General features: G+C 38.3%; 1 protein-coding gene across 1 annotated transcript in view; it reads right to left on the bottom strand.

Annotated features, from left to right (window-relative positions):
* Positions 1-24010, bottom strand: part of NID1 (nidogen 1) — a 49808-nt gene that overhangs the window by 17835 nt on the left and 7963 nt on the right. Inside the window, exons 2-13 of the mRNA XM_009811168.2 lie at positions 23279-23578; positions 21812-22041; positions 20738-21165; positions 19489-19638; positions 17938-18189; positions 16628-16828; positions 14527-14772; positions 13421-13564; positions 12154-12282; positions 9889-10032; positions 9015-9137; positions 103-327 (exon numbers count right to left, since the gene is read on the bottom strand). Of these exons, the coding sequence (XP_009809470.2) occupies positions 103-327; positions 9015-9137; positions 9889-10032; positions 12154-12282; positions 13421-13564; positions 14527-14772; positions 16628-16828; positions 17938-18189; positions 19489-19638; positions 20738-21165; positions 21812-22041; positions 23279-23578 (2572 nt within the window). The remainder of the gene's footprint in view (positions 1-102; positions 328-9014; positions 9138-9888; positions 10033-12153; positions 12283-13420; positions 13565-14526; positions 14773-16627; positions 16829-17937; positions 18190-19488; positions 19639-20737; positions 21166-21811; positions 22042-23278; positions 23579-24010) is intronic.

The raw sequence follows: 24010 nt of genomic DNA, 5'->3' as shown, positions 1-24010 counted from the left end.
AGTCAGTGCCCTATCTCAGGGCCATGACTAAGCCCCACATTTGGGAGACAGGGCACTTGGGTGGAGAGAGACCCACAAGAAACAAGTGCTTCAGGCACTTACATGGTGGTCGAACTCCTGGGCCGCTTCTGGTGCCATCAATCTCATTTCCATCCCTATCCACACACCAGCAATATCCACTGCTAGAATGGCACTGAGTGGGTAGGTAATTCCCATGCTCATCACATTGGGGAATGAAGTGACTGACTCTTATCTCCCTTGGGAAGAAAGTACCTCCACTTCCAAGAGCTACTTCTCGTTCATGCTGGCATTTGGTCTTTTCCACTTCTGAAAAAAAAATACAGACCAGTGAGTATTTCTGTTTTAACTAATAACTATATTCCATTAACAGTTAATGTATGCTGACCACTTATAATGCAAGTATTCTTACTGCTGGAGGAGCATGGCGCTGCTACAAACCTTGAACGCATATGCCTTCAGTGCACCTTCTGGAACAGTCTGCCCTATGTAAATGTGACACATATGCCTTAAACTTACATCATTTTATCTTTCACTGTTTAGTTTAAAACAGAACAAGCAGCCCCCCTGCAGCTTCCTACATTGAAGGGTCATAAACAGAAGCTGGAAAACACTGTCTTTCTCCTTGAGGCACACTAGCAAGAACATTCTGTCTGCCTTTCAATGTCTAGTCATTTGGCAATTATCCATGGGCCTCAAAATGTGACTAATTAGTCAAGCCATACAGTGGATAAAGGTTTTTTGTAATGCTAAAAGTCGAGTTTCTCTTCGGAGCCACAAGAGAAAACCACAACATGAGGCAGATGCCGAGTTCTCTACAGAACCTAGGAAAAGAAATAACTCATTGCTTTGATGTATATTAGGTTTTTGAGTTCAGTTATCAAGTTTGAGCATCCATTTTATACTTCTGGACCTAAGAAAGTAATTGCAGGGACAGATTTTCCAGTCCCTGGTAAAGCGTGTAAGTAAGGCTATACAGAAAACAGGAATACTACTATGTACGCAGAGAAACATATGATGCACAATGGCTACACCACATGCGTATGTATTACTGTAGAGATTACAGAGGAAAGACTAACTTTCCAGATTATCAGAAGATTCAGGGATTTAGTTCTTTTGGTTTCAATTTTACAAAACAGTCTGGACTAAAAAAAATACACCTTCTTACAGTATTATCTGTCATGCAATAGGGAATGTCATCTGGATCAATATATCCTTCTAGATGCCAAACAACATAATGAAATTAAAAGAATACAATAAAAATAATCTTCTTCCTTCTCTAGACAAAGAAATCTGGCTTAGTTTTACCTTACACTCGAGACCCCTGAAGGGTTCTGTGCATTGAGAGAGAAAGAGCTCTAATTATGGGGGAGTATCTTTTTCCTGTCAATGATTTCTACAGACAGTTGGAAATACCACAAACTGCCTGCTGAAGAGGCTTGAACATTACACTTCCATTTATTCCTTCCTTGTTTTTACATTGCCTGGTGGACAGCATTAGCTATATGTGGCACAGACTAGACCCAGCCCAGCTGAGCAAAAAACTAATCCCATGTGCCCACAGACTACTGCGGTGTAAATCACACAAATACAAAAAAGAAGGGTATTTTTTATTATTATTTAATCTAGTTATGCAAGCAAAAGCTTTGGACAAGTTTCATGCACCTGGACACAATTAAAGTAGAGAAATATAAATGTCTGGAGAACAGCTCACTCTAAACAACTGAAATTTTTGGCATCAGCTTTAATGTGGGTGGTGGAAAGCCTTGACTCAACCTACAAAACCAGACCCTGAAGAAAAGCCTCCATTATTTATCTCAAATTTTGTTTGTATGTATTCAATGCACTATGCAGGTAAAAAATGTTGATTCCAGTAACCAGATAGTTTTTCTTCTTTTTAAAGCTCTAATTATGCGCACCGCTCCTGAGAGAAAGCAGGGGGAATACAGAGTATTGGTAAACTAACCCACCCTGCTTTTGTTCATTGCAGAACAAAACCTTCATTGCATTCATGTTATCTTTGAGACACACTATTAGCTTTTCCTCAGTGGGACAGAAAAACAAATGTAGAAGCTGGTTGTTTTTCCTTCCCATCTGAAACTCCCAGAATTAGAGAATATCCAACAGCTTGCTTACAATTTTTTAATCAATAGACCAGATCAATTTTATGCAAATGAGCTAGCAAATATGAATTATACAAAGAAGTGTGTATACACTCCCAGATAGGACCCAGCTGTTATACATAAAATACATTTGTATTATTGGTAACTTGAAATATCTATGTCTGTTCTATTTCAAGACAATGTTCACACATATCTGCAGATTTTATACAGGAATACCAATTAAATTTTTGAAGAGTACTTATATTGCAATGATCAAGACCAATCTCACAAATGGCCTGCTTATGCAATTAGTCCCACTAAAGTTAAGAAACTAGTCAAAGAAATTTTCAAAATTAGTACTCAGTTTCTAGAAGGCAAAGAATATGTTTTGTTCCTTCTAAAAACATCCCACCAACACCGATTTTTCAGTTGCATAAAAAGATGTCAAATACCTTATTGCCACTCACTTTTAGGAATAACTATGTATTTTACTGCTTCTGTACTCCTGGAAGTCTCTTATATTTATGATAAAGATTTTTAACAGTATCAGGTATGATAAATAACCTATGCTAAAGAAACATTCTGAAAATAAATACAACCAGTGTTACCATGTTCATCTGTGCTGACCCAATCATTTTAACCTACCTTTCAACATTAAACTTATTTCAACTGACATGAATTTAGCCAATATTAAAATTTATAAACTAAAACAAGCCCCTAAACTACTTAGGACCAGGCACTTCGGATCCATACTGTATTTTTTCTTTCCTTATCTCTGAGTCATGGACAGGATTATTATGCTCCATGTTACAGCTCACTAACTCTTACTGCTGGCAGGTAGACATCTTTGCTAATCTTCAATTAAAACACATTCAGAAGTTGGTCCTGTTTAAACACCTTTTACCAAAGAGATCAGCAGTGAGAGGATGTACATTTCCTTTACCAGACAACTGCCTTTTACAAGATTTCCTACTTTCTAAAAGAGCACCTTTCCTGCAGCAATAGGCACTACGCAGTGTGACTGTTTTACCCCCTCCAGCTGCAGCCATTCCCTCGAACATGTGTTAGTCAGATATTGATGGGCCACTGAGCACAAGAAACAGCTCCTTAGTCTAAGGGTTAAGGCTCCCCAACTAGGGGTGAGAAGTCAGACTAAGTATGAGTACCTAGATTTACACAGGTATATGCTAACATGGCCATGTGGTCTCCTTGAAGTAGAGAGAAATCTAGTCAACGCAGCGAATTATCCAGGGCATTCACGTTATTCTGTCATTTGTGTTATCGTGAAGAAGACAACAAAATCTGGTCAGCTGAATCAACTCCTGAACTAATTGCTGATTAGATTTCCACTCAGTACAAAACCAGCCTCAACAGCCAGTTTAGAGACACCTAAAGGAAAGTGAGCTGAATCCCAGTCCAGTGTTGCAGCCTATGCAGCAATGAAGGCACAATGACAGCTGGTTGGGATAAACAGTTGCTTATATTGCTTATACAGTCATACATTTTGCTCAGTGTGCTTAAGAGAAGATGCTCTGATTTTGCAAGCTTTAAATTCTGTTAATTAACTGTCTGAATTGAGGCTAGCTATGACAGAGTTTGAAAGATGAGATTGACACAGTAAATAAAGCACATTCCCTGCCTTAATGAGCTAACAGTACAAGTTAGACAACACATATAACAAGAATCGGCACATATTTAGGTAGTACAAGGGCTATTTTGTAAGCCAGCTTCCAGACACAAACATTATGGCTAGTAACTTTCCTTTTCTTCAGTATAGCAGCCTAAATGACGTTTCTTAGTGCTCCTCCTTCAATATAAATACAGTAATAGTGCAGCCAGTCATGACTCTTCAAAGATAAAGAACAATTAACATTAGGAGAGTTCCCTGATCTCTTGACTGGCATGAAGAAAACTTTCATTAACTACAACAGGTAGAGCTAAGAGCAAATAACGCGGTAATTTACCTGGTGTAACAGTGCTGTTACATCTACTACTATACCTGATCGTAGCAGATGGAAAATAAGTCATGCCTATTTCAAGGCTCCATATCCAGAGGTTACCAGCCGTGGTTTTCAGAGGTTATTACCATTCTTGAAACCCACATTTGAAAGTCAAGCCAAATGATCATGTCAATGATGAGAAAAATGGTACACACTAGGGTTAGTTCATACTGTCAGAGATGAAACAAATAGTAAGAGCAAGACCTGGGTAATCTTCGATGATGCAGGAAAGTGGGGGTGGCAACAGCCTTTTATTAACAGCAGGATCAAGTTTCACACACTGACCTAATATCTTTGCATTTCCCTATGGCACTCTACTTATTCCCTCAGGACAGTATCATTTTTGAAACAAAGCACCATACACCGTGGGCTACCTTAATTTGATAAATGAATAAAAACTGAAAAATTACCTGAGTCAGTGGACAAATGTCATGAAATAGTAGTATTTCTTGTAAGTTCCCGTATTACCTGGTTTTAAAGTCTTGGTTTAAAATTTCCTTATTAAGAAATTAATTCCTTCATTAGGATTCTGGAGGAAAATACACAACCATAGGTGCATCATTTGTGGAACAGAAATAGGCCACAAAATGTGAGAAACACAGGACCTCATCACCAGGTAAACTGAGCTCATTAAAGTCAACAAGTAGAGTCACACAGTCAAATGGAAAGTTATACTTCTTGGAATACACTGTGTAGACCAGCCTCTAAAGATAGACTCATCTTGGGAACTACAACCAAAAAAAAGCTATCAGCAGATCACAGCTATCAGCAGATAACTGCGAGTAGATAAGCTGCCAGCACCCAACTCAGTGCTGTATGGATTGTGATGGGCTAGAAATAAGAATTCAGCATATACACGGGGAACACCGCACAGATACACAGAAGCAATGTGGGACTGGGGAGATGATTCAAGGAATACTGGGTCCAGCTCTGGTAACCACAGTTCAAAAGGATAGTGAAAAGTTGAACCAGTGTACAGAAAACAGCTCCTAAGAGAGAAGCTGTAGTGCAGAACAGAGATCAAAGGCCTGATGAAGAACTTATGTTCCATGCACCACAGTACACAGAAGTCAGACTAGATACATAGAACGGTGCATACTGAACTCAAGCTAAATGTATACCCTTACTCAGAAAAATAAATTTGTGTTTAATGTTTTAAACTTTTTTTTTCCAGTTGTTTCATAAACTACCAGTAGCAATCTGGAATTTAGAAGTCACTGAAATATATCATGGAACTTGAAAAAATTAAATGGAAGTAGGATGGATATGGAAAGTGGCCCAGATGAAACACATACATGTACACATTTCTCACATAAGTGAAGAAACAAACCGAATGGGAAAAAAAAAAACAACCCTAAAGCCATATACAAACTTTCAAAGTCTTTTTTGGTCATAAAGGAAAGCTCTTGCAGCAGCACTGCAAAAAGTGATTTATGGACTTTTCCAAAAAAAGATGGAGGCTGAGAAAACAGGATGAGAAACAGGGACTTCTTCCCTTCCATTTTTCAGGGAGGATTACAGTCTGATACACTAAACCAAATTCAATTAGTTCTGTGACAGCATTCAAAAATTTTTAAAGATCTGATAACTACTCAAACAGGCTTTCATTCACAAGTTAAAGACAGAAGTGATTTAATACTGTGTGCAGAATCAGTATATAATCAAAGAGTACTTTTTCATTTCCTATGTAGATCACTTTATTCCCCAGATATCACAAGGAGTTATACTGACATTTTTAATCACTGTTCTCAGATGTTGCCAAAAAAGAAGAGGAAAAACCCCAAAACAAAATACCACACTTCCCTTTGTCCCTTCATTTTCCTTTGTAATCCTTCACTTACAGTGTTGCCCTATTAAGTGCATTTCTCATGTGAAACAGATTGTATACACAGGACCAGCAAAGGCTCTTAACAGTCAGACCCCTAGTTCCAAGAATCTAGATTTGTTTCTGTTTAGTAAACAGTGTCTGGGGTCTGCAGGGGTAGAAACACTCAGACAGCTGGTTTTTTGAAATGGAAAAGTGAAGCGTGAGGAAATAATGAAGTACAGACTTTCTTAATAGCTGTGAGCAGTGGGACATTCCAGCATCATTAACTCTTTCATTAACCTGCTGGTTCACTCCTACAGACATTCTCTTGTGTGTGACTCAAATCCATCTTACTTGTTAGTCTACTTGTTTCAAGAGTTGCCGTTCAGCAGTGGTAAGATTCAACAGTAGGTTTCATATAATAATAAAGACACCAAAAAAGCAAGCAATTGTACACATGGATTGGAAAAGGGTACAGTAAAAAGAACTGGGTATTCTCATGAATGAAACTTTCCATGCTATTAACAACCAGTAAAGACTACAGTGACTTGACTGAGGCTAATTAGATCAAAACCTTAGTGGGTAAAAAGAGGAAGAAAGGGTCTCTAATTACAGCTGAATACAATACAGCCTCATCTGGAATCTCCATTCTGAAGCAACTTACTTTACAAATTGGGTGCTAAAGTAAACTAAGCTGCTTTTTGCTAGGCTTCAGAAAGTATATTTTGATTCTATCTCCTAGCAATGATTAACTGTTGGATATATCCATTTTAAAAGTACTAAAGCTTTAGCAACCGATGACAACCCAAGGACAGCTATTGTTCTATTAACTCCCTAAGAAGGGAGGAGTAGCTATAAGTTTGTTAAAAACACTGCCATTGCTGCAGACTAGCAGAGCATTACAGATACTCTGTACTTCAGTCAGGATCAGCAGAAGTGAGACATCTTATCTACACAGATTTTCTCTGCTCAGAGCATTTAATAAGCAGAGCCAATTGATACAAGTGTTTCTAAAGCATATCTTCTACTGATAGTACAAAACAGCATAAAAAAAAAAAAAAATCAGAGAGGCATATATGAAGACTAACAAAACTTGGCAGATCCCCACACACTAAAACAGCAGATACAACAGAACTCTTCTAAATATTTCGTTATTACCATTAAAGCTGTGACATGGAAAGGTACAGCTCTGTTGAGTATAGAAAGTCAAGAAGTGTACAGGATAAGCAGCAAAAACTAACATAAAGCTACTACAAAATAGTACACTGTGCTTAGCAGTTTAGTAGACACAATAACCACTGCATGTGAAAAAGGTGTTATTCTCAACAAAAAAACCCACTTAAATGTGCTATCACATATACTCAGAAGAAATTAATTGTGTCCTGGTAATAAAATTAATTGGTTTAATTCAAGTATCAGCCTACCAAACCACCTGTCTGTTTCAGCTACAAAGGGGATGTGCCAGACGTGAAAGCAGTATTTCTGCCTCTACAATTCTTCCTGAAGAACTGGAAGCTTTAATGTTCAATTTTGCTTCAAGTTATTCACATCAAGTTTCTCCTCTAGGAGGAATAATCCTGGTTTTATCAGTTGGTTAAGTTAGCTAAATATTTTGACACAGATCAGAAACACTAGGTAGTTATTGATTCATCGGGCATTAAAATGAAAAACCACATGGGCATTCATGCATGAAAAGTTAGTTAAAAATAATATTGAAAGACTGACAAAGTGGCAAAAGCTAGAGCTTCAGAATTAAACACTGCAAAACCTGCTACAATTTACCTATGATAGAAAAGTCTACAAGCACTGGGTGATTTGATGTAACACATGTTGTTAAGCACATGATGAAGAGTCATGTGAATATGATGTAAAACCAGAAACAACCTTGTGATTTTCTTATGCCTTTCCTATAAATGATCCTTTGCCTTTTTGTTTTCAGGCATGAGTATCCAATTGTGCAAAAAAAGTCAGAACTTCAGAATTAGGGAATATAATGGCAAAAGAAAAATATTAAGCTTCAGCAACACATCAGGTAGAAAATTTTGCCATGCAGACAAGCACTTTTAAGCCAGCACATATTAAAAAAATGCCTCAATTTTGGATCATCAGATACTTTGGACATCATTAAGACCACAGTGCAGAAGCTGAATTATAAGGACAGACCTCCCGCCTAAGTCATAGTGCTTTCTTGCTTTCTTTCCCTTTGACCCTACGCCTTTCTTACTCCTGGCTGCACAGTTTGAGTTTGCCCAACAGCAAAAATCTTAGAAGCAGGAGAATTGGGTTTGAATATACTCAGAAGTTAGGCTTTATTTCCTGGATGAAAGCATTCACCATTCTGCAAAACCTGAGTGCTATCCCATTGGTTTGCCACGCTTTTGAATTAAAGTAACCATAACAATGCTACTTTGTGCTTCAGTGTTCCTTACTTTGTTTTTTTAAGCATACCTTCAAGATCAGGAGTTTTATACTTCAAGGCTCAAACGACAATGGAAGAACAGAAGTGTGGGAGGGTAAAGAACTTTCTGCTAAATGGACAACAAGCTAGGTAAATACAGAAACAACTAAGTGTTAGTTAGAAACTGGAGTTAGTCTTTTCTGGACTCTTGCTGGCTATATGTGGCACTTAGGCATCTAGATCCCACTGAAGACAACAGTGCTGGTGCTTTGGTCTCATCCTTCACTTTTCTCCTGTAATTGTTTCATTTATTTCATTTACATTGCCAGCAGATCCAGATGTTTTACGATAAGTACTATTGTGTATGCAAACCAAATCCATCCGTGGTCAAACCTTTACATAAGGCAACTTCAAAAGATAGTATCAGCTTGGGGCTGAGAACTGCTGAGGCTAGAAGAAACAAAACATAACATGGTACATTGAACAGGGTATCGTGGAAAAGTGATAAAAATCAAGATACAGATTTTGAAAAAAGCTTGGGGAAGTTCAAAACTTGAAAGACTTGAGAAAGAACAAAGATCCCAGTAAGACAATACACAATCTGTTCCAGAGAGGAACCAAATTAACATATATCCTCCAATTCCCAAATTATATTTCTAGTCCGACTTTCAAGAACTATAAAATTTTACCTCCTAACACACACCGGAAACCATCGCCACGATAACCTGCCTTACACTGGCAGCTGAAGGACCCAGGAGTGTTGTAGCAGAAAGCATCTGGGTGACAGTGGCCCTGTTGACATTCGTCTACATCTGTAAAAGCAAAGATCAATCTCAGATAACTGTTCCTCCTGATGGACAAATCAGAGTGATGAATTAAAGTGTGAACCTGCCATATTACTTTCAGGCTCTTATTTTAGGATATCTGCTTAGAATTATAGACCTTTGGAAGAACATCTATACAGAAATGCAAAGGAGAGAAAAAAAAAAAAGGATGCATGTATTTTAGGTTCTGTCTCTCAGCAAATCCCTGTACTCTGCTATTCTGATGGGTAACTAGCATGTTAACTTGCACAGTATTTTAGAAATATATGCCCATGTTTCTCAAGGAAAAGACTTAACACAGCAAGAGAAGTAGGATTTGGCCAGCAAGGTTTCCAACATGCAGTTAGTTAAAGCTGCTCCCCCACTGCACTCCAACTGACATGAAAGAGAATATAACTTCTTTTATATAGTCTGAGCATCATGTGTCACCACCTTAGTAATATAAACCAGTACAGTGCAAACAGTTCCAGCAGATGAAGATCTGTTCTACTAACTGCAACTACCGCAATTTCTGCATTTACCTCATCTTGGACCTTCTGTAGCTCAAATATTGAAGAGTGAATTCGAAAATGAGGGGAGAAAAGGACAAAAGCTTAATGCAATGCCTGCCTGAGGGACTTAAACTATGAAATTTCCTATTTTAAATCACAAGTAACTATAGGACATTGCAATGACCAGCCAACTCTTCAGTTTTGCAACTCTTTAGGATTAAAGCCCCACAACAAACGGTGCTACCTACCCTCGCAGGCACGTCCATCTCCGGAGAAGCCAGGGAGGCATGTGCAAATGTAGGCAGACCCTCCGGTGTACACACACTGAGCACGCTGAGGAATGTCACAATTGTGTGTGCCTGTCTGGCAATGGTTCACCACATATTCAACAGCTGCAGGTTAGATGTACAAGAGAGGAGATGAAAATTTGAATTTTCCTCCACAAAGTCTGAAGCTCATAATAAGTTTATAGGGAGAGAATAACAGCTGTGAAAGCATACAGAAGAGAAAGGAAACAAGGAAAATGAGTTTTTTGTTTTGGGGGTTGGGAATTGGGAATTTTTTTGCCAAGATCTCCCCTTTCACTGGTGTTAAATCTTCTTATTAATGTTTTACAAGGAACTGATTGTCCTCAGCACCTCATAGATGTTTGTTAATATAGAACAGGGCAGAAGGGCTACCACAGTGACAGATCCTAATATCCATGACAGTTTTGTTTATAAAAAGGAGTCCTGGATGAAGAAATGTAAGGCACCTCACAGAGGCACCTCACACGTTAGCTAAGTGGCCAGTTCACTGCACTGGGAATTATTAGAAATCCCAATACACTAACCTAGCACTGACCCAGGGCTGTTGTCACTTGGCAATGGATAGGACCTGTGACTCACTCAGTAGAAGATAAACACATTTGTCAACTATTGGAGAGATTTTTGACCAACTGTGGAAGCTGGGGCTGCTCCTGCAGCTTTTCCTAACTTTCTCATTGTTGCCAGCAGTGACTCTGAAGGCATTGCACTGCTTTACACCCAAATTATTTCAGGCAGCCGCTGGAGCCCTGCCTATGCTTACCTGTTATGTCAGAGAAGAGGAAAGTAAACCCTGGTATTTAAAATAGGAAGAGGCAAAACACTACAAAAATTTTGGGCCCGGGAATAGATGAGTTTGCAGTGTGTACATATAGCAACAGACTTCCAGCTGCTGTAACAGAGAGTCCACTAAGGCTTTTTTTTTTTTTTAACTACACAGTTCTTACAAGGAGTTGACAGGGTACCAAGTCTAGACTTTACAATACTCCTTTCATCACAGTACACAGATGGAGACTACCAGAGTATCATCAGGGAAAGAACAAAAATATGCCATCAGAGCCAGATCTGAAAACAGGCATTTTCTCCATTTCTCTGGAGGAGATGACATCATACTGGAGGAGTGTGTATAGGTTTTGTTAGTACAGAATTACTGTCAGGTTGCAAACAAAGACAAAAATTCGAACTAAAAAAAAAAATCTAATCTATATCCTATCCTGACAGTTGCAGCTCTAGCAGTAGAGTTATTTCCCCTCTTCTATCTGCCATTTGTAGATATTTTTTTAGTTTAGCTTTTGATATTTGCAATATAAATGACACCCAAAACAATCAGCTTAATGTTCTTGAGGGTAAAGCTCATGGTTTTTCTTTCCGTATGGGAAATTCACACATCCCACACAATCATCTTGCAATTTTGCCAGCTACCAAATAGAATTTCTACAACTTTAGTGAAAAACAGAGCAAACAGGAAAAAATATCCCTCATTAGGACAACAATAGTCCAGCAAGTACAGATTAATTTAGGCTTTAGTTTTAATGGCCCATAATAAATGAGCTAGATTTCCTCCAAATAGCAAAGATTTTAACAGCGAAATGATCTGTAGTTTTAATTCCTTTTCAGCATGATTAACTTTCACTTCAGAATAAGCCTGCAATAGCCAAGACACACTGGTTTAGACCTGTGCATTGCCCTGTCCAAGGGATGAATCTGTAACTAAAATCTAATCTGTTAAATCTAATTCTGGATTATATAAAAGAAAGAAACAAAACCCCAAACCCCAAAAAGCCAAAGCGCAGGACTACAGAAAATGCAGGAAAAGCCCTACCTCATCTTGAAAGTGAGGTGCTGTGAAATACCAACAAATTAATAACTGCTCACTTTAATTTTTCTTCTTTTACAAATTTGAATTTTACTTCCATGTGAAATCTACAGCTAAATAATGGTACAGAAAGGACAGAAGCACTCAATAATAATTTCCACTTTCTTTTTGGAAACATTTTGAATGGGGACTTTTTATGAGATGAAAACAAAGTACTTTAGGGAATTCTTTGGTTACCTAACGGATTTTAATCACTAACTGCAGCATGAACTCCTAAATTCCACTCACATTAGAAGTCAGCACAGATCCTAGAAGGTCTGTTTTCTGGCTCTGTGAGATAAATCACAGCCTGAAAGCTGGTGGGCAGTGCTTTTAAGAATTGTGAAACTCACCAACACAAGTCAGCCCATCCGCTGCAAACTGGTATCCTTCAACACACTCACAGTGGTAGGTTCCTGGCTGGTTATTGCAGACTGCATTGCTGCCACATAGAGCTGGTTGCTCTGAACATTCATCAACATCTAGAATATTATAAGGATACCAGTTATTACAAAGATGCATTTAATACTGATGCTAGAAAAACAGAAACTGTGCAACTGTTGAATAATAGCAGGCTTGCGTATTTAAACTGCATCTTGGATAGACCATACCTCTTAAGAAATATTAGTAACCTGAAAGTAAGTTTTTGGGTAACTGTGTCCTCAGCTAATCTGCATGAAAGAAAACCCAGAAGAGGTTCTATAATGGAGTAATAAGGGGAAGAGACAGGAAATCAGAGAGGAAGAAAGAGCCACTGAGAAAGAAAATGCAAGCCTACAAGGGGATCAGAAGGAGTGATGACTACTGGGGGAGCATGAACTTTAGGAAAGACTTACGCTTTCATTATCCATATACATCTCTAATCCACTACTGCTCAACTCACAGCACCAGGGGACTAGGAGGGACAGTGTGATACTGTTGTTTCCATTCGGAAGTTGATTTAAGGGTTGGAGTGGGGGGAGGGTTGTGGGGTTTTTTTTGTGGTTTTTTTTTTTTTTTTTTTTAATTAAAAAACAAAACAACTCAGTCAACTAATAGGGATGATGCACATTTCATTAATACACACTTTCACCTCTTGAAAACAAGTATTTGTGCTGTGATTTGATTATAAAACAAAACCCAAATACATTAAGAATACAGAGCTCTACAGACCTGGGAACTAAAAGTCTCCTTGAACAGAAGGGATTTTCAAAGCAGATCTTGAAAAAGATCGTTTCAATGGGTTCCACGTATCTGTGCTCTGTATGCATGTGCATATGCCATTCCTCATCTCCTTCAAGAACTTTTAACCTAATTGACTCAAGTTAACCAGAACTTGCATTACAGTAAATTTCTCACAGCTAATTTCTCACAGGTTTTATGAAAAGATGAAGTGGGTAGAAAAGATGCTTTGCAAGGTAGCAAAACACACCCAAGTTTGACCCTTAAAGACAGTCAAACTTGCTTACTTTGATTATTGAGACACATCAGCTACCCCAGCACCCCTCTAACCTATCTTTCCCAAAACCAGCCTCTCAGGACAGTTCTTTTTGCTGGAATGGCTAGTCCTGAGGGTCAATACATTCCAAGCAAAACAAATTCTATATCAGCTGTCATTTTTTAATGAAAGTTTTCTGATACCATAACAAATGTTTCCATCTCCATGGAAGCCTATTGAACATTCGCAGAAGAAACTATTTCCAGTTCCTGGACGACATATCGCATTGGTGTCACAGTTATGGGTACTGGTGTAGCAAGGATTCCGGTTAATATCAGCAGAACCATCTGACAAGAGAGACCATATTTAGCCATGACAACTCTATCCAAGAAATAGCACTCAGGTAAGGCCCAGAAGGAGGTTGCTTGTAGTGCACATGAAACAAGGAAAGAGAATACTTTTTACACCAGGAAGAAGGGGACTTGCAGTTGATATGCAGGACATGAATCTCAGGCACAGCAATAGCGCCTGTATTCCTTGTTACTTGTGCAAAGGACTGCTAAGTTAAGAAGCAGAGAAGCCACAAAAAACTCTCTGAAGAGCAAGACTGACAAAGATAATGCATCTTCCAGCCACTGACACTAGACCCAAAATGCAATCCTTAACAGCTTGGTTTGTTCATTTTAATTAGTAGAATTTTATCTTTGTAACAAACAAAAGCAAGCACAGTCTTTTTTTGTACTCATCTGGTATGCATTTTCAAATTGCTCCTTTGGTTTTTTTCTGATTTTAGTGCAAACAGACAAACTTGGACAGCTCATCCAAAAAAACCACACTTCATACGCTGCCTACCTTACAAAGATAAAATGCCATGTTTCAAGATAAATTATAGAAACTAGCTGTTTCAATGGCAAATCTCATTCCCCTCTTTTGCCCTTTGCTCTGACAATACAAAAAAAAACATTAATAGAGGAACTATAAATTAGGTAAAGATAAATGATACACTCCATGTATCTGAGCAGCAATAGATTCAAGGTGGTATGTTGACAGTAATTCAAGGAATTAGACACAAACTCCACTGAATTTCAAGAGGAGATAATCACTTGAATACTCTTCCCCAAGTGAAAATACAAACTTTCAACAGTCCCATTTACCTTTTTAATTGAGGGACCTGGACTTCTACTGGCTAATGCAATGAATTAATATAACTCATTAATTTAACCCAGCTAAGACAGACTAAAAAAAATATAGAAGCCTGCTCTTAATTACTCACAAAAGAGAAAAAGAAAGATTTCCAATTCATACATACCACTGATTGAGCCGATGGAATTACTCATAGCGTATCGCAGAATCTGCTCATCTCGGTTATACAGGACAAACACACTGTCCACTGAGAGCTGCTGAGTAGCAGAAGCAGCATGGTGAGAGTCATCATGAACGCATTCATCAAACGAGATGGTCTGTCGCCACTGATAGGCACCCGTGTACGTGGAAGCAACCCCATCCCTTTCTGGCTCAGTCACTGTGTACTCCCTGGTGGACGATGAAGTGATCACTGCAACATGGCAACAAACATGCTGATAAGAACAGAGAGCAAAAATACTCTGCCCAATGCTATCTGTAGACTTGGGATGCAGGCTGCGTAGTGTAAATAGAAATTTCAAAGGCAAGAAGCTATGAAAGTGGATGTATTTCCATGCAAAGGAATAGGCACTTGACTAGGCTTACTCTGTTCTCAGATATCACAGCCTTGAGGAATAAGTCATATAACTTATCTTGACATATTTTAAAAATTTAACTTTGTGGATTAGCAGGTAAAGAAAGGAACATTCAACTCAGGAAACTCAGAGGTTTCTTTAGATGAAGTTACATAATGGATCTAAGCTAAGAAGGACAAGAGCCACCTCACCAGCACCAAACTACACCCACTTTTAGTTCATTGTGGTCCATCGGCCTTGGATTTTGACAGAGTCCTAAAGAAGATGCATGTCTGAGAGCTCTTGTATGCTTCACAACAGTTTTCTGTACCACGAAAAATTGTGACCAAAACTCTTCAAAGCAGATCTGGGCTTGCGGCTCTTCCCACCAACAGAAAGCTCCTCAGAACTCCACTATTCTTCATATAGACACCAGAACACACTTGTATCAATCCACTTGCAACAGCTGGCAAAAGCTGGATTTCTGCTAAGTAATGGTCTATCAGATATGCCACAGGACAACACAAGTATAACTATTTGAGTACTGGTAAATCAAATCGAAACTAAAGGATGCCTCCTTCCAGCCCCTGACTTTTCCTCCATGGGGTCAGCATTTCTGCCAAGGCGGCAGGCGTTCTACAGAGCACATGCTGCCCAAACAACTCCTCCAAAACTCTGAAATTGTTCAGCAAAAAGTGGAAGCTTCCTGCTGCCTCCAGCTCCTTCTCCTCACAGTCCATAACAACAGGCAAAGCAGCAAGAGGGGTTCATCACTGGCTACCAAAGCCAGACATTAGGGGATATAAGGCAGTGATGATGCAACTACACAATTTTCAGCTATCTCTAGCAATCAAAGAGCACCCTTGGAGCAAAGTCTACTCTCTCCAGTATTCAAGTTCACCTGGGTGCACCATAGGCTGCTTCCTCTTTATTGCTCTTTGACAGCTGGGCTGGCTGGCCAGCAGCAACAATCCAACCTTGCTTTGTTTTTGCTGTGTTGAAACACCCATAATTTTATCCAGGAAGAGGAAAGCAAAAGAAGGGCATTTCCCCTGTAAACAGTGAAATGAAGAATGGCTCTCTTACCAAATCTCAGAGTCTGAGATAAGGAAGAGAGAGAGAGAGAAGCAGAGAAGTACTGAAGAGACAATGGAGGAAACTGATAAGAGGCTTCTAATTTTCTGGTTGTTCAAACTCAGCTCAAATACTGACAAATGCTTGTTACTAACACAAGGCACAGTCATTGCAATGCAGTTTACATAACATATACTGGTAAATAACTGGTTTGCACAGTCTCATTGGACAAGACTAAAGCCCACTTAATGACATTACCACAAAAAGGTATACACCAGTACAGCTCCTACTGAAGAGCTGTTGACCTTACAAAAAGCTTTGCAACTTGTACGACTGCCATCAGCAGTTTAAAAATAAGGCCAATGGAAAGGGAAATTGAGAGTGTTTGCAAACATCTGTTCAGAGAAAGTTAAACTCACATTTTTTTCAATAAAAAGGTTAGAAATATTTGGATTGTCCCACCCAAAATCCACCTTCTTTTGGGACTTGTTCTTAAGAGGCAAAAAGCAACTTTCTGTAAATTGAAGGGTCCTAAGTACACCTGCTAAGAAGGGAATAAAATAATGTTTTGAAGACTGTCTTATTCTCTGCTCTGAGAAATGTGCACTTTTGTATCATTTCATCCGTAGGGAAGCTTACCAGAACTAGAAGTGTGATAGAGTTCAGTGTATGGTTCTATATGGACTGATGCACCAGATGATATCTCAGGTATTCTGCCCTCCATTTCTGTGCTGATGGTAAGGTGACCATGCTCATCAATTCCACTGAATTTCTGCTTTATAACCAGCTTCTCATTGTTGCCAAGAAAAGTTACTTCAGTTTGCCGTGTAAACTCACCACCTAAAGAAACAGTATTAGTTAAACCACTTAACAGCTGTTTCTGAATCCTTCTATTCAAAGTATTGCTTCTAGTAGATAAAACATAAATTACTATTTTCTGCAAGCTTTCATGCATCATAATTGCTAATGTTTTGGGTTTCTACAGAAATAACTTTCAGAGGTATACTGATAATAACCTTTGATACTGCAAGGAAACTACATTTTCTTAAGCACTGAACACTAAACTGCAAGTAAACCTGAAGAAGCAGGTTTTTTTAAATTAAACAAAAAGTTCCACAAAGCTAATAATAGTGGGCCTTATCCTACCAGTTAAAATGGCAAAGGAGTTGTACATTTTAGGGAAAACCTCCATTAGCAATACAGTGAGTTAAAAAAAAAAAAAAGAAAAACCCAGTACATCTGTTTCCAAATCAAAATCAAGTGAAATGTATGTTGTAAATTCCAGAACAAACACACAAAATCCAAGAAAACACCAAAACAAAACTTTCAACTAAATTCATAGTACAGGGCTGTAAAGGATAAAATTTTAAAAGGAAACACATGTTGTCCTCGAACAGATTGTATCTACAGCTTGAATTCATGCGCACAACCAACCAGATTTGGCCTCAAACTCTCATGAAAAGCTGTAATTGTGAACTGATGTTTCCCTCAAGTAAGTTAACAGAATCATTTGCATCTCATGCAGGAATTGCTTCTGTTAAGAATTTCAGGCCTTCATGAGGTCAGATTTCCATTTCCCTTTTGCTCCGTTGGTACAACCAGGCAATTAACATGTTAGACCTCTTGTAGATGTAGGGGCAGCTTTTTTTCCTGTAGCTCTGTACACTCTAGTACCAAAACCCAGATCCTTTTTAATAACCTCTTTCTTGCACAGGAACTGGCCAAGCCATTCTTCTTTCTAACAGACTTACGATGGTAAATTAAGAAGCCCAATATCTATACATTGTAAACAAGAAAAATGGTGAGAATTTTGATTACAAAGCAATCCATTTGCAGCTCAGAATAAACATGTTTTCATCCTATATTGCTTCTATATACACGTTTCTTTTCTCTCAAGACAGAGGAAAACATAGCACAGTTTTTGAATGTTATTTTAATTTAGAAGTTACCAGTAACACTGAATCCATTTTTGTATCCTTGCTGTTCCACAGCAAACATCCATCCTATGATACCTCCAATAGAGGCAAGAGGCAATAACGAATACCCCAAAGTCTCTGGGATTGTGCTGATAGCAGTGTAGGCACGCCCTTGGTTCATCACAACATAGGAGTGGAGATCAGTGTTCTCAAATACAACTGGAACAGGGTTATTTCCTACGAAGATTCTTCCTTTGACCTTCCCATTAACTCTCTGAGGAGAACCTGGCAAATCAATACAATGCATCAGAACAAAACAACAGTTCTCACATACTCTCCAAGGAATGTGTTCAGAGCATTCACTATGTTCAAAGATATTAGTGTTGAAATAAATGGCAAACAAATGCTCACAGAATTCAACAGACAGGAAACTGCCTACAAACAGTGTGTTAATTTGCTTACCTACACACATAGGTGGGTGCATGCGTGTGTGTTGTCGTTATACAAATGACAAAGTGGCCAAAATTGCCTGAAGAGATGCCTTTTATCCTAATTAACAATTTTGTCTGCAAGGATAACTCCATAAACAGACTAAGCTGTTACAGTCTCTCTGACAGTAAGTGGCATACAGAAACTTCTTTTGAAGACCACACTTCATATCAATACCTACTGAATGTAAATTTGTTCATTCCCTATTAGAAGGCAAACACCATTAGGTGTAGAATAATTCACCTATTATTCTAACCTATTATATTTCTTGACTCAAAACTATTGACCATTTTAAGACTGTCCATGTTTTACAGAAGAAGCTACTTTCGATTGCTAGTTTTCTGCTGTATATAATTTCCTATGTGCAAATTCAAATTCCATTACCATAAAATCCTTCTTTTCTTTCTCTGGAAAATTCAGTTTTATGAATTGAAAGCTAAGTAGTAGGTTTTGCTTTCCTGCTTCATGAAACACAAAGTCTGCAGTCAGCTATTTTAGTTGTTGAAATGCATCTATACTCTTGAGTCAAGTCACTATGAGGATTACAAGTGTATACATAAGAAATTCCTTTATGGATTTTACACAGGAACAAAGTTTAAATGGGTATCTAACAAAAATCTGGCAGATTAGCCCTTTAGTAAAGAAGCTTAAGAGTCAGACAAAGAGGAGCCATGCTCTTTACTTTGATGATCAAAGTTAATTTGTTCATTCCCTTTGAACTGTCCATTTCTAGAGTGGGGACTAAATCAGATTATAAACACGTTGTAACTTCAAGACTAATTCTAGCAATAAACACTGGATGTTACACTATCTATTAAATTATGTCAGTTATGTGAGAGTTCATTTTTTCTAGAAAATCATGCTAAAATGCATAATGCATATAACTGACCACCTAAAATAATTTGCTTCATTCAAAAAACCACACCATTTTAGAAAGTATAGCTCACTTCTTAAAATACCTTTCAGCACATCTCAGTGATAAGTCTTTCAAGAAGTATTTAACCACATGTCTTTTTTAGTACTGAAAACAGGTCGCCTCATTCAAGAATGCCATGCGCAATTGCTGCATATGTACCCAATTTTCAAAAAAGTTACCTTCTGCTACACATTGCCTGCCATTTCCTTTGTAACCAGCAATACAACTGCAACAAAATCCATTGGGATAATCTTTGCAAATAGCATGAACAGAGCACTGGTGGCGGTTGTTAGCGCAGGTCTGTTGGACATCTGTGTGGTAGCGAAACACTGTAGAAAATAAGACCAGGCACTTATACTTCATGTAATGAGTATGGTATTCACATATGCCTAGTTTAGTTTAAAAATATCTCTAGACTAAGTTGATCAGTTTTTTTCATTTTCTCTTTAAGGAAAACAAACAATTGCAATTGATTTTTGCTAACCTTGCAATATGCAAGTAACAGTCTACCCTTTTGCAGAAAACATCAGGGCTTCAGATGTTGGAAAACTGTTTAATTCTATTGACTTCAGCACATCTATATTAATACAGATCAGTTAAACTGTCTTGGCGAAACTAAATACACAGTAATTTTAACCTGTTCCTGTTTCCAAACCAAAGCAAAAAGGAGCCTTTCCAACCTCAGAACAAAACACATCAGCACGGTACCCGGGACCGTGCACCAACTGATGCATCCTGTAATCCTAACTGGCTTACCCTATTATTTCACGGAGATAGCAATTTTCACATCTGCTTCAAGAAACAATTGACACCTGTGCAGTCAGTCACACTGTTTTGAATTTTCTACAAACACTTCCTCAGAAGTTAGAATTGTTAATCCCACCCTTGTAAAACTTAAGGCCATGAAACCCCGGCCAACAATTTTTGCAAGTCATCTGTATTCAGTAACACATCTATGAAAGGAAATAAGCTAGGTTTCAGTAGAACTGATCATAAAATCCTTACCAGGAACAGCCACTTAATGCAGCTATTAAACTTAAGATCACACTTTTAACAACAGTCCTGGGCAAAAGAGAAGGGGAAATCAGTTGCCACTAAGAATGCATCAGCTTTAGGAATACAATTATCCCTATAGGAAGCCTTCCTTCGGAGAGATTCAGGTTCCACAGACGCACTGTAAATGTGCTCTCCTGTGAGCTTGACTGGGACACTAGATTGCTAGACTGGCAAGATCTGAATCTGAGGTGACATCCAGGTAAACCACCTTGATAAGCAACACAAACTTATTAAATGTGTCCAGATTCTCAGATATGAAGGCAGTGAGAAGGAAACAGATTATTCCTTTAGTAGTTCAATTTCTTGCACACCTCCATTTTTTTTTGCAGCCTATCCATTTTAGAAGTACCCAAGCTGTACAAAAGACCTTACCTATACCAGTTTCATCAAATTCTTCCACATCTATGACCTGGGGTTGCTGTGGGGGGAATCGCTGGACCTGGAACTGGCGAGGTGGAGCTTTTGCTGTCGGGAAATCATGATGACTGTAAAAAGACTCAGTCGAAGGTGTTCCTGTAACATCTTGGTATGAAGTTAGAAAGTCTTCTGCAGCTAGCTGAGGAACACTATACGTAACGTGGTGCTGATCCTCTTCTGTGCTGCCCATACTACTGGTGACATACTGCTGTCTTATTTCAGTGGAGCCATAGTCTGACATAAATGGTTTTGAAGTCATCTCCTGGTCTTGTTCATTGGACTCTAGGCTCTCCAAAATGTTGCTGATCTTGGCAGGCACAATAGTGTCAGATGAGCTACCAATCTCGAACACCCAGACACCTTGTTTCCCAGCATTGCTGCTTCTATCAAAGAGAAGCATATGCAAATCAAAATGATCAAGCGCAAGCTGTGTGGTATTTCTAGCCTACACAAAATGTTAACCTTCACTGAGAAATATCAGGACAAAACTGTTGAATTATCTTACCTATATACTTATCTACAGGTACAGTTTATACAGCTATAAAACACCCCTGAGAGTTTAGTTTGGATAGCATTTTTTCTCCACACCCAGAGCTGCTTTCTTGAGAATTTCTAGCCTTCTTGTCTCCAAAGTGATGGGAACAGAAGGAGATATTTGGGCCATAAAGATCTTGCTAACACTTACTAGAACCTTCTAACTCATTCCCTTTCCTTCTTGTTCACTTTTTCTTTCAAAAAAAGACGGCTCAGGATAGAGAATAAAGAGTTAAAGTCTTAAGTGGTCCTATATTTTGAAGGGCTAAGTATACAGCAGCTCCTACCAGTGACAATGGAACTATGGTCTTTTGACAAATTAGACTAAAGTCTTCATATTCCTCAAGAGGGTGCATATTTATCAGTGGCAGAGTTTGTGATTTCTCATGCAATGGCTAATGGGATCTTATTTTTCATTAGCTCATGTTACAATTAAGAAAAACATGAAACTCCTTGATGTTTTCTTGAGGAGTTTAAACAAACAAAAAAGCATACTTGTGCAGGTTTCTAATGCTGTCTTCATCATTAGCAATGACATTGTAGGATCCAGGCTTTTCCCAAAAGTAGTAGTTTGTAGAGGCTTGACTAAAGCCAACCATAGCAGGAGTCTTTCCCTCATCATTCTTGGAGTATGTACTATAGAACTGTAAACTATCTTCTGGGTAAAGGAAAATAGCATAGGAACTGGAGTCAGAAGAGGCTAAAACAGCCTGGAATGTGTTTCTCTGTGGAAAAAATTTAACATCCATTTACTAATGGAAAAATAGTCAAGATAGACAACAGAATAACATTTTTTAAAACACAAAGTCAAAATCAGAATTTCCATCACACATAACGCATCATGTACTTCCTCGGAGAAACCAGTATTACGCAAGCTTATGTTTTGCTCAGGCAGTTTTAGCTTTAGCATGCATAAACATTAAAAAGAAAACATTATCAAAGGTAAGTTAAATCTGTTAGGAAATAGCCATGGAGGTTGCCTAAAACATAACAATTCTAAGTTCTGTAACATGCATAGGTTGCTATATCATCTCCTTAAAATAAAGGGAGTGATGTGCTAGACTAAATAGAAAAATTCTGTAAACAGAATATTTAAAGAAGAGTTCCAGTTTCATGTTGCTGCAAGGGTCTTTTCCTGTAGGAACACTCTTACATACTGTAGGAACCATTGAGAGAGTACCTCAGACATCAGCTATTCGTTGCTACCAGAGTGCAGAATCATTACTGTGAACACAATGGTTGTGTCAAGTTAGGCACAAGAAATTAGGCTTTGACAAAATAAGATTTGCTAAGTTGTGGTAATGTTCTCAACTTTACACATTGTGAGTAGGCTCATCAGCTGGGACAATTATAGTGTATAAAGTTACATATTTTTGCAGGATAGTACCTAACATGGTTTAAAAAGGGAAAATGGTTTGCAAGTAATACAAAAAATAACCTCTAACTGTTTCTTCATTCAATACTAGCTACAAAGCTTGACCTTTTTGCGAATGCAATGTCACCTGTCCAAAAGGGATTCACAGTTTGAAGTTCTTATTAGTCTATATACCTATCAGATTTTAGATAGTTTGATGTCAAAATGACTTAAAAGTCTGTTGAAAAATGCAAGCCATCTGGATTATATTGCATAGATGGAGGGCAGGATATCCTACTATTTCAGTTATTACCACATCACGCTTAACATTTGAAGTAAGAGTTGTCAGGGAATACAAAGAAATGAGCTATGTAGATTCAAGCATTTTCTTTTGAATTAATAAAATACTGTAAAATAAAAATCAAGTAAAAATTCTGGAAACTCCTATTTTGCCACAGCCTTTTCAACAATTAATTTTCAACAATTAATCCTTTGTAAAGGATTAATTTAGACACAAAGGAATTCAAGCCTTCAAAACAACAGGTTATGGTGTAACACTTCAACTGAACCTATGTCCAACATGTCTTAAAGCTCTGACTAACATTCACCTTTTCCTCCAAAGCATGATCTTCTTCCGGTGCCTGGTAAGGAGCCACGAGCTTCCAGGTAACAATGACAACACTGCTGGGATCAAAAGTAGTCTCAGGAAAACCTCTTTTGATATAGTCTGCTGCAAGTTGCAAGACATCTGAGGATGAATCTTCTCTGTAATACACATTTCCACGTCCATTTGTTGTGTCCAGGTCAGCCATAAAAGGAGCAATAGCCCCAAAACTGACTGGGAATTGACCAAGATATTTTTCTTCACTTGAAGGTTCATGCACTGCAATAATCCCATTAGTGGCAACCTAATAAAAAGGTGGAAATTATAAGATAGATGCTGTTCATATGGCTGTCTCCCACACCTACGTGCTCTAGATCACAGTATTTTCATTGCATTTCCAAAAGAAATTGAGTCAAAAGTCAGTCTTGTATTTGTAAAGCAACTGAATTTTTTCAAGTTTTTGTTTTGTATCCCACGTCAGGAGTCCTGGGATTTCAGTTGCCCAAAACCAGAGGTCTACTTTACAGAGAGACCAACCTTTTTTCCCTAGATAAAGATTTTAGCTATTTAGATTTCAGACACTTATTGCCTCTTCTAACAAAGATATACATAACCACCACACTTCACAAGTTTCCAAGTCTTTCTCAGACCAAGACCCTGTGCAAGCCCTCTGTGAGTCCGTCAAGAATTGTGTACAGACCATCCCAGATGGCCAAAAGCTCTTCTTGCTGTTAGC

This window comes from Gavia stellata, chromosome 2 (assembly GCF_030936135.1).
Source record: "Gavia stellata isolate bGavSte3 chromosome 2, bGavSte3.hap2, whole genome shotgun sequence".
Lineage (NCBI taxonomy): Eukaryota > Metazoa > Chordata > Aves > Gaviiformes > Gaviidae > Gavia > Gavia stellata.
The sequence above is the reverse complement of the archived record's forward strand: the minus strand, read 5'-3'. Positions and strand labels throughout refer to the sequence as shown.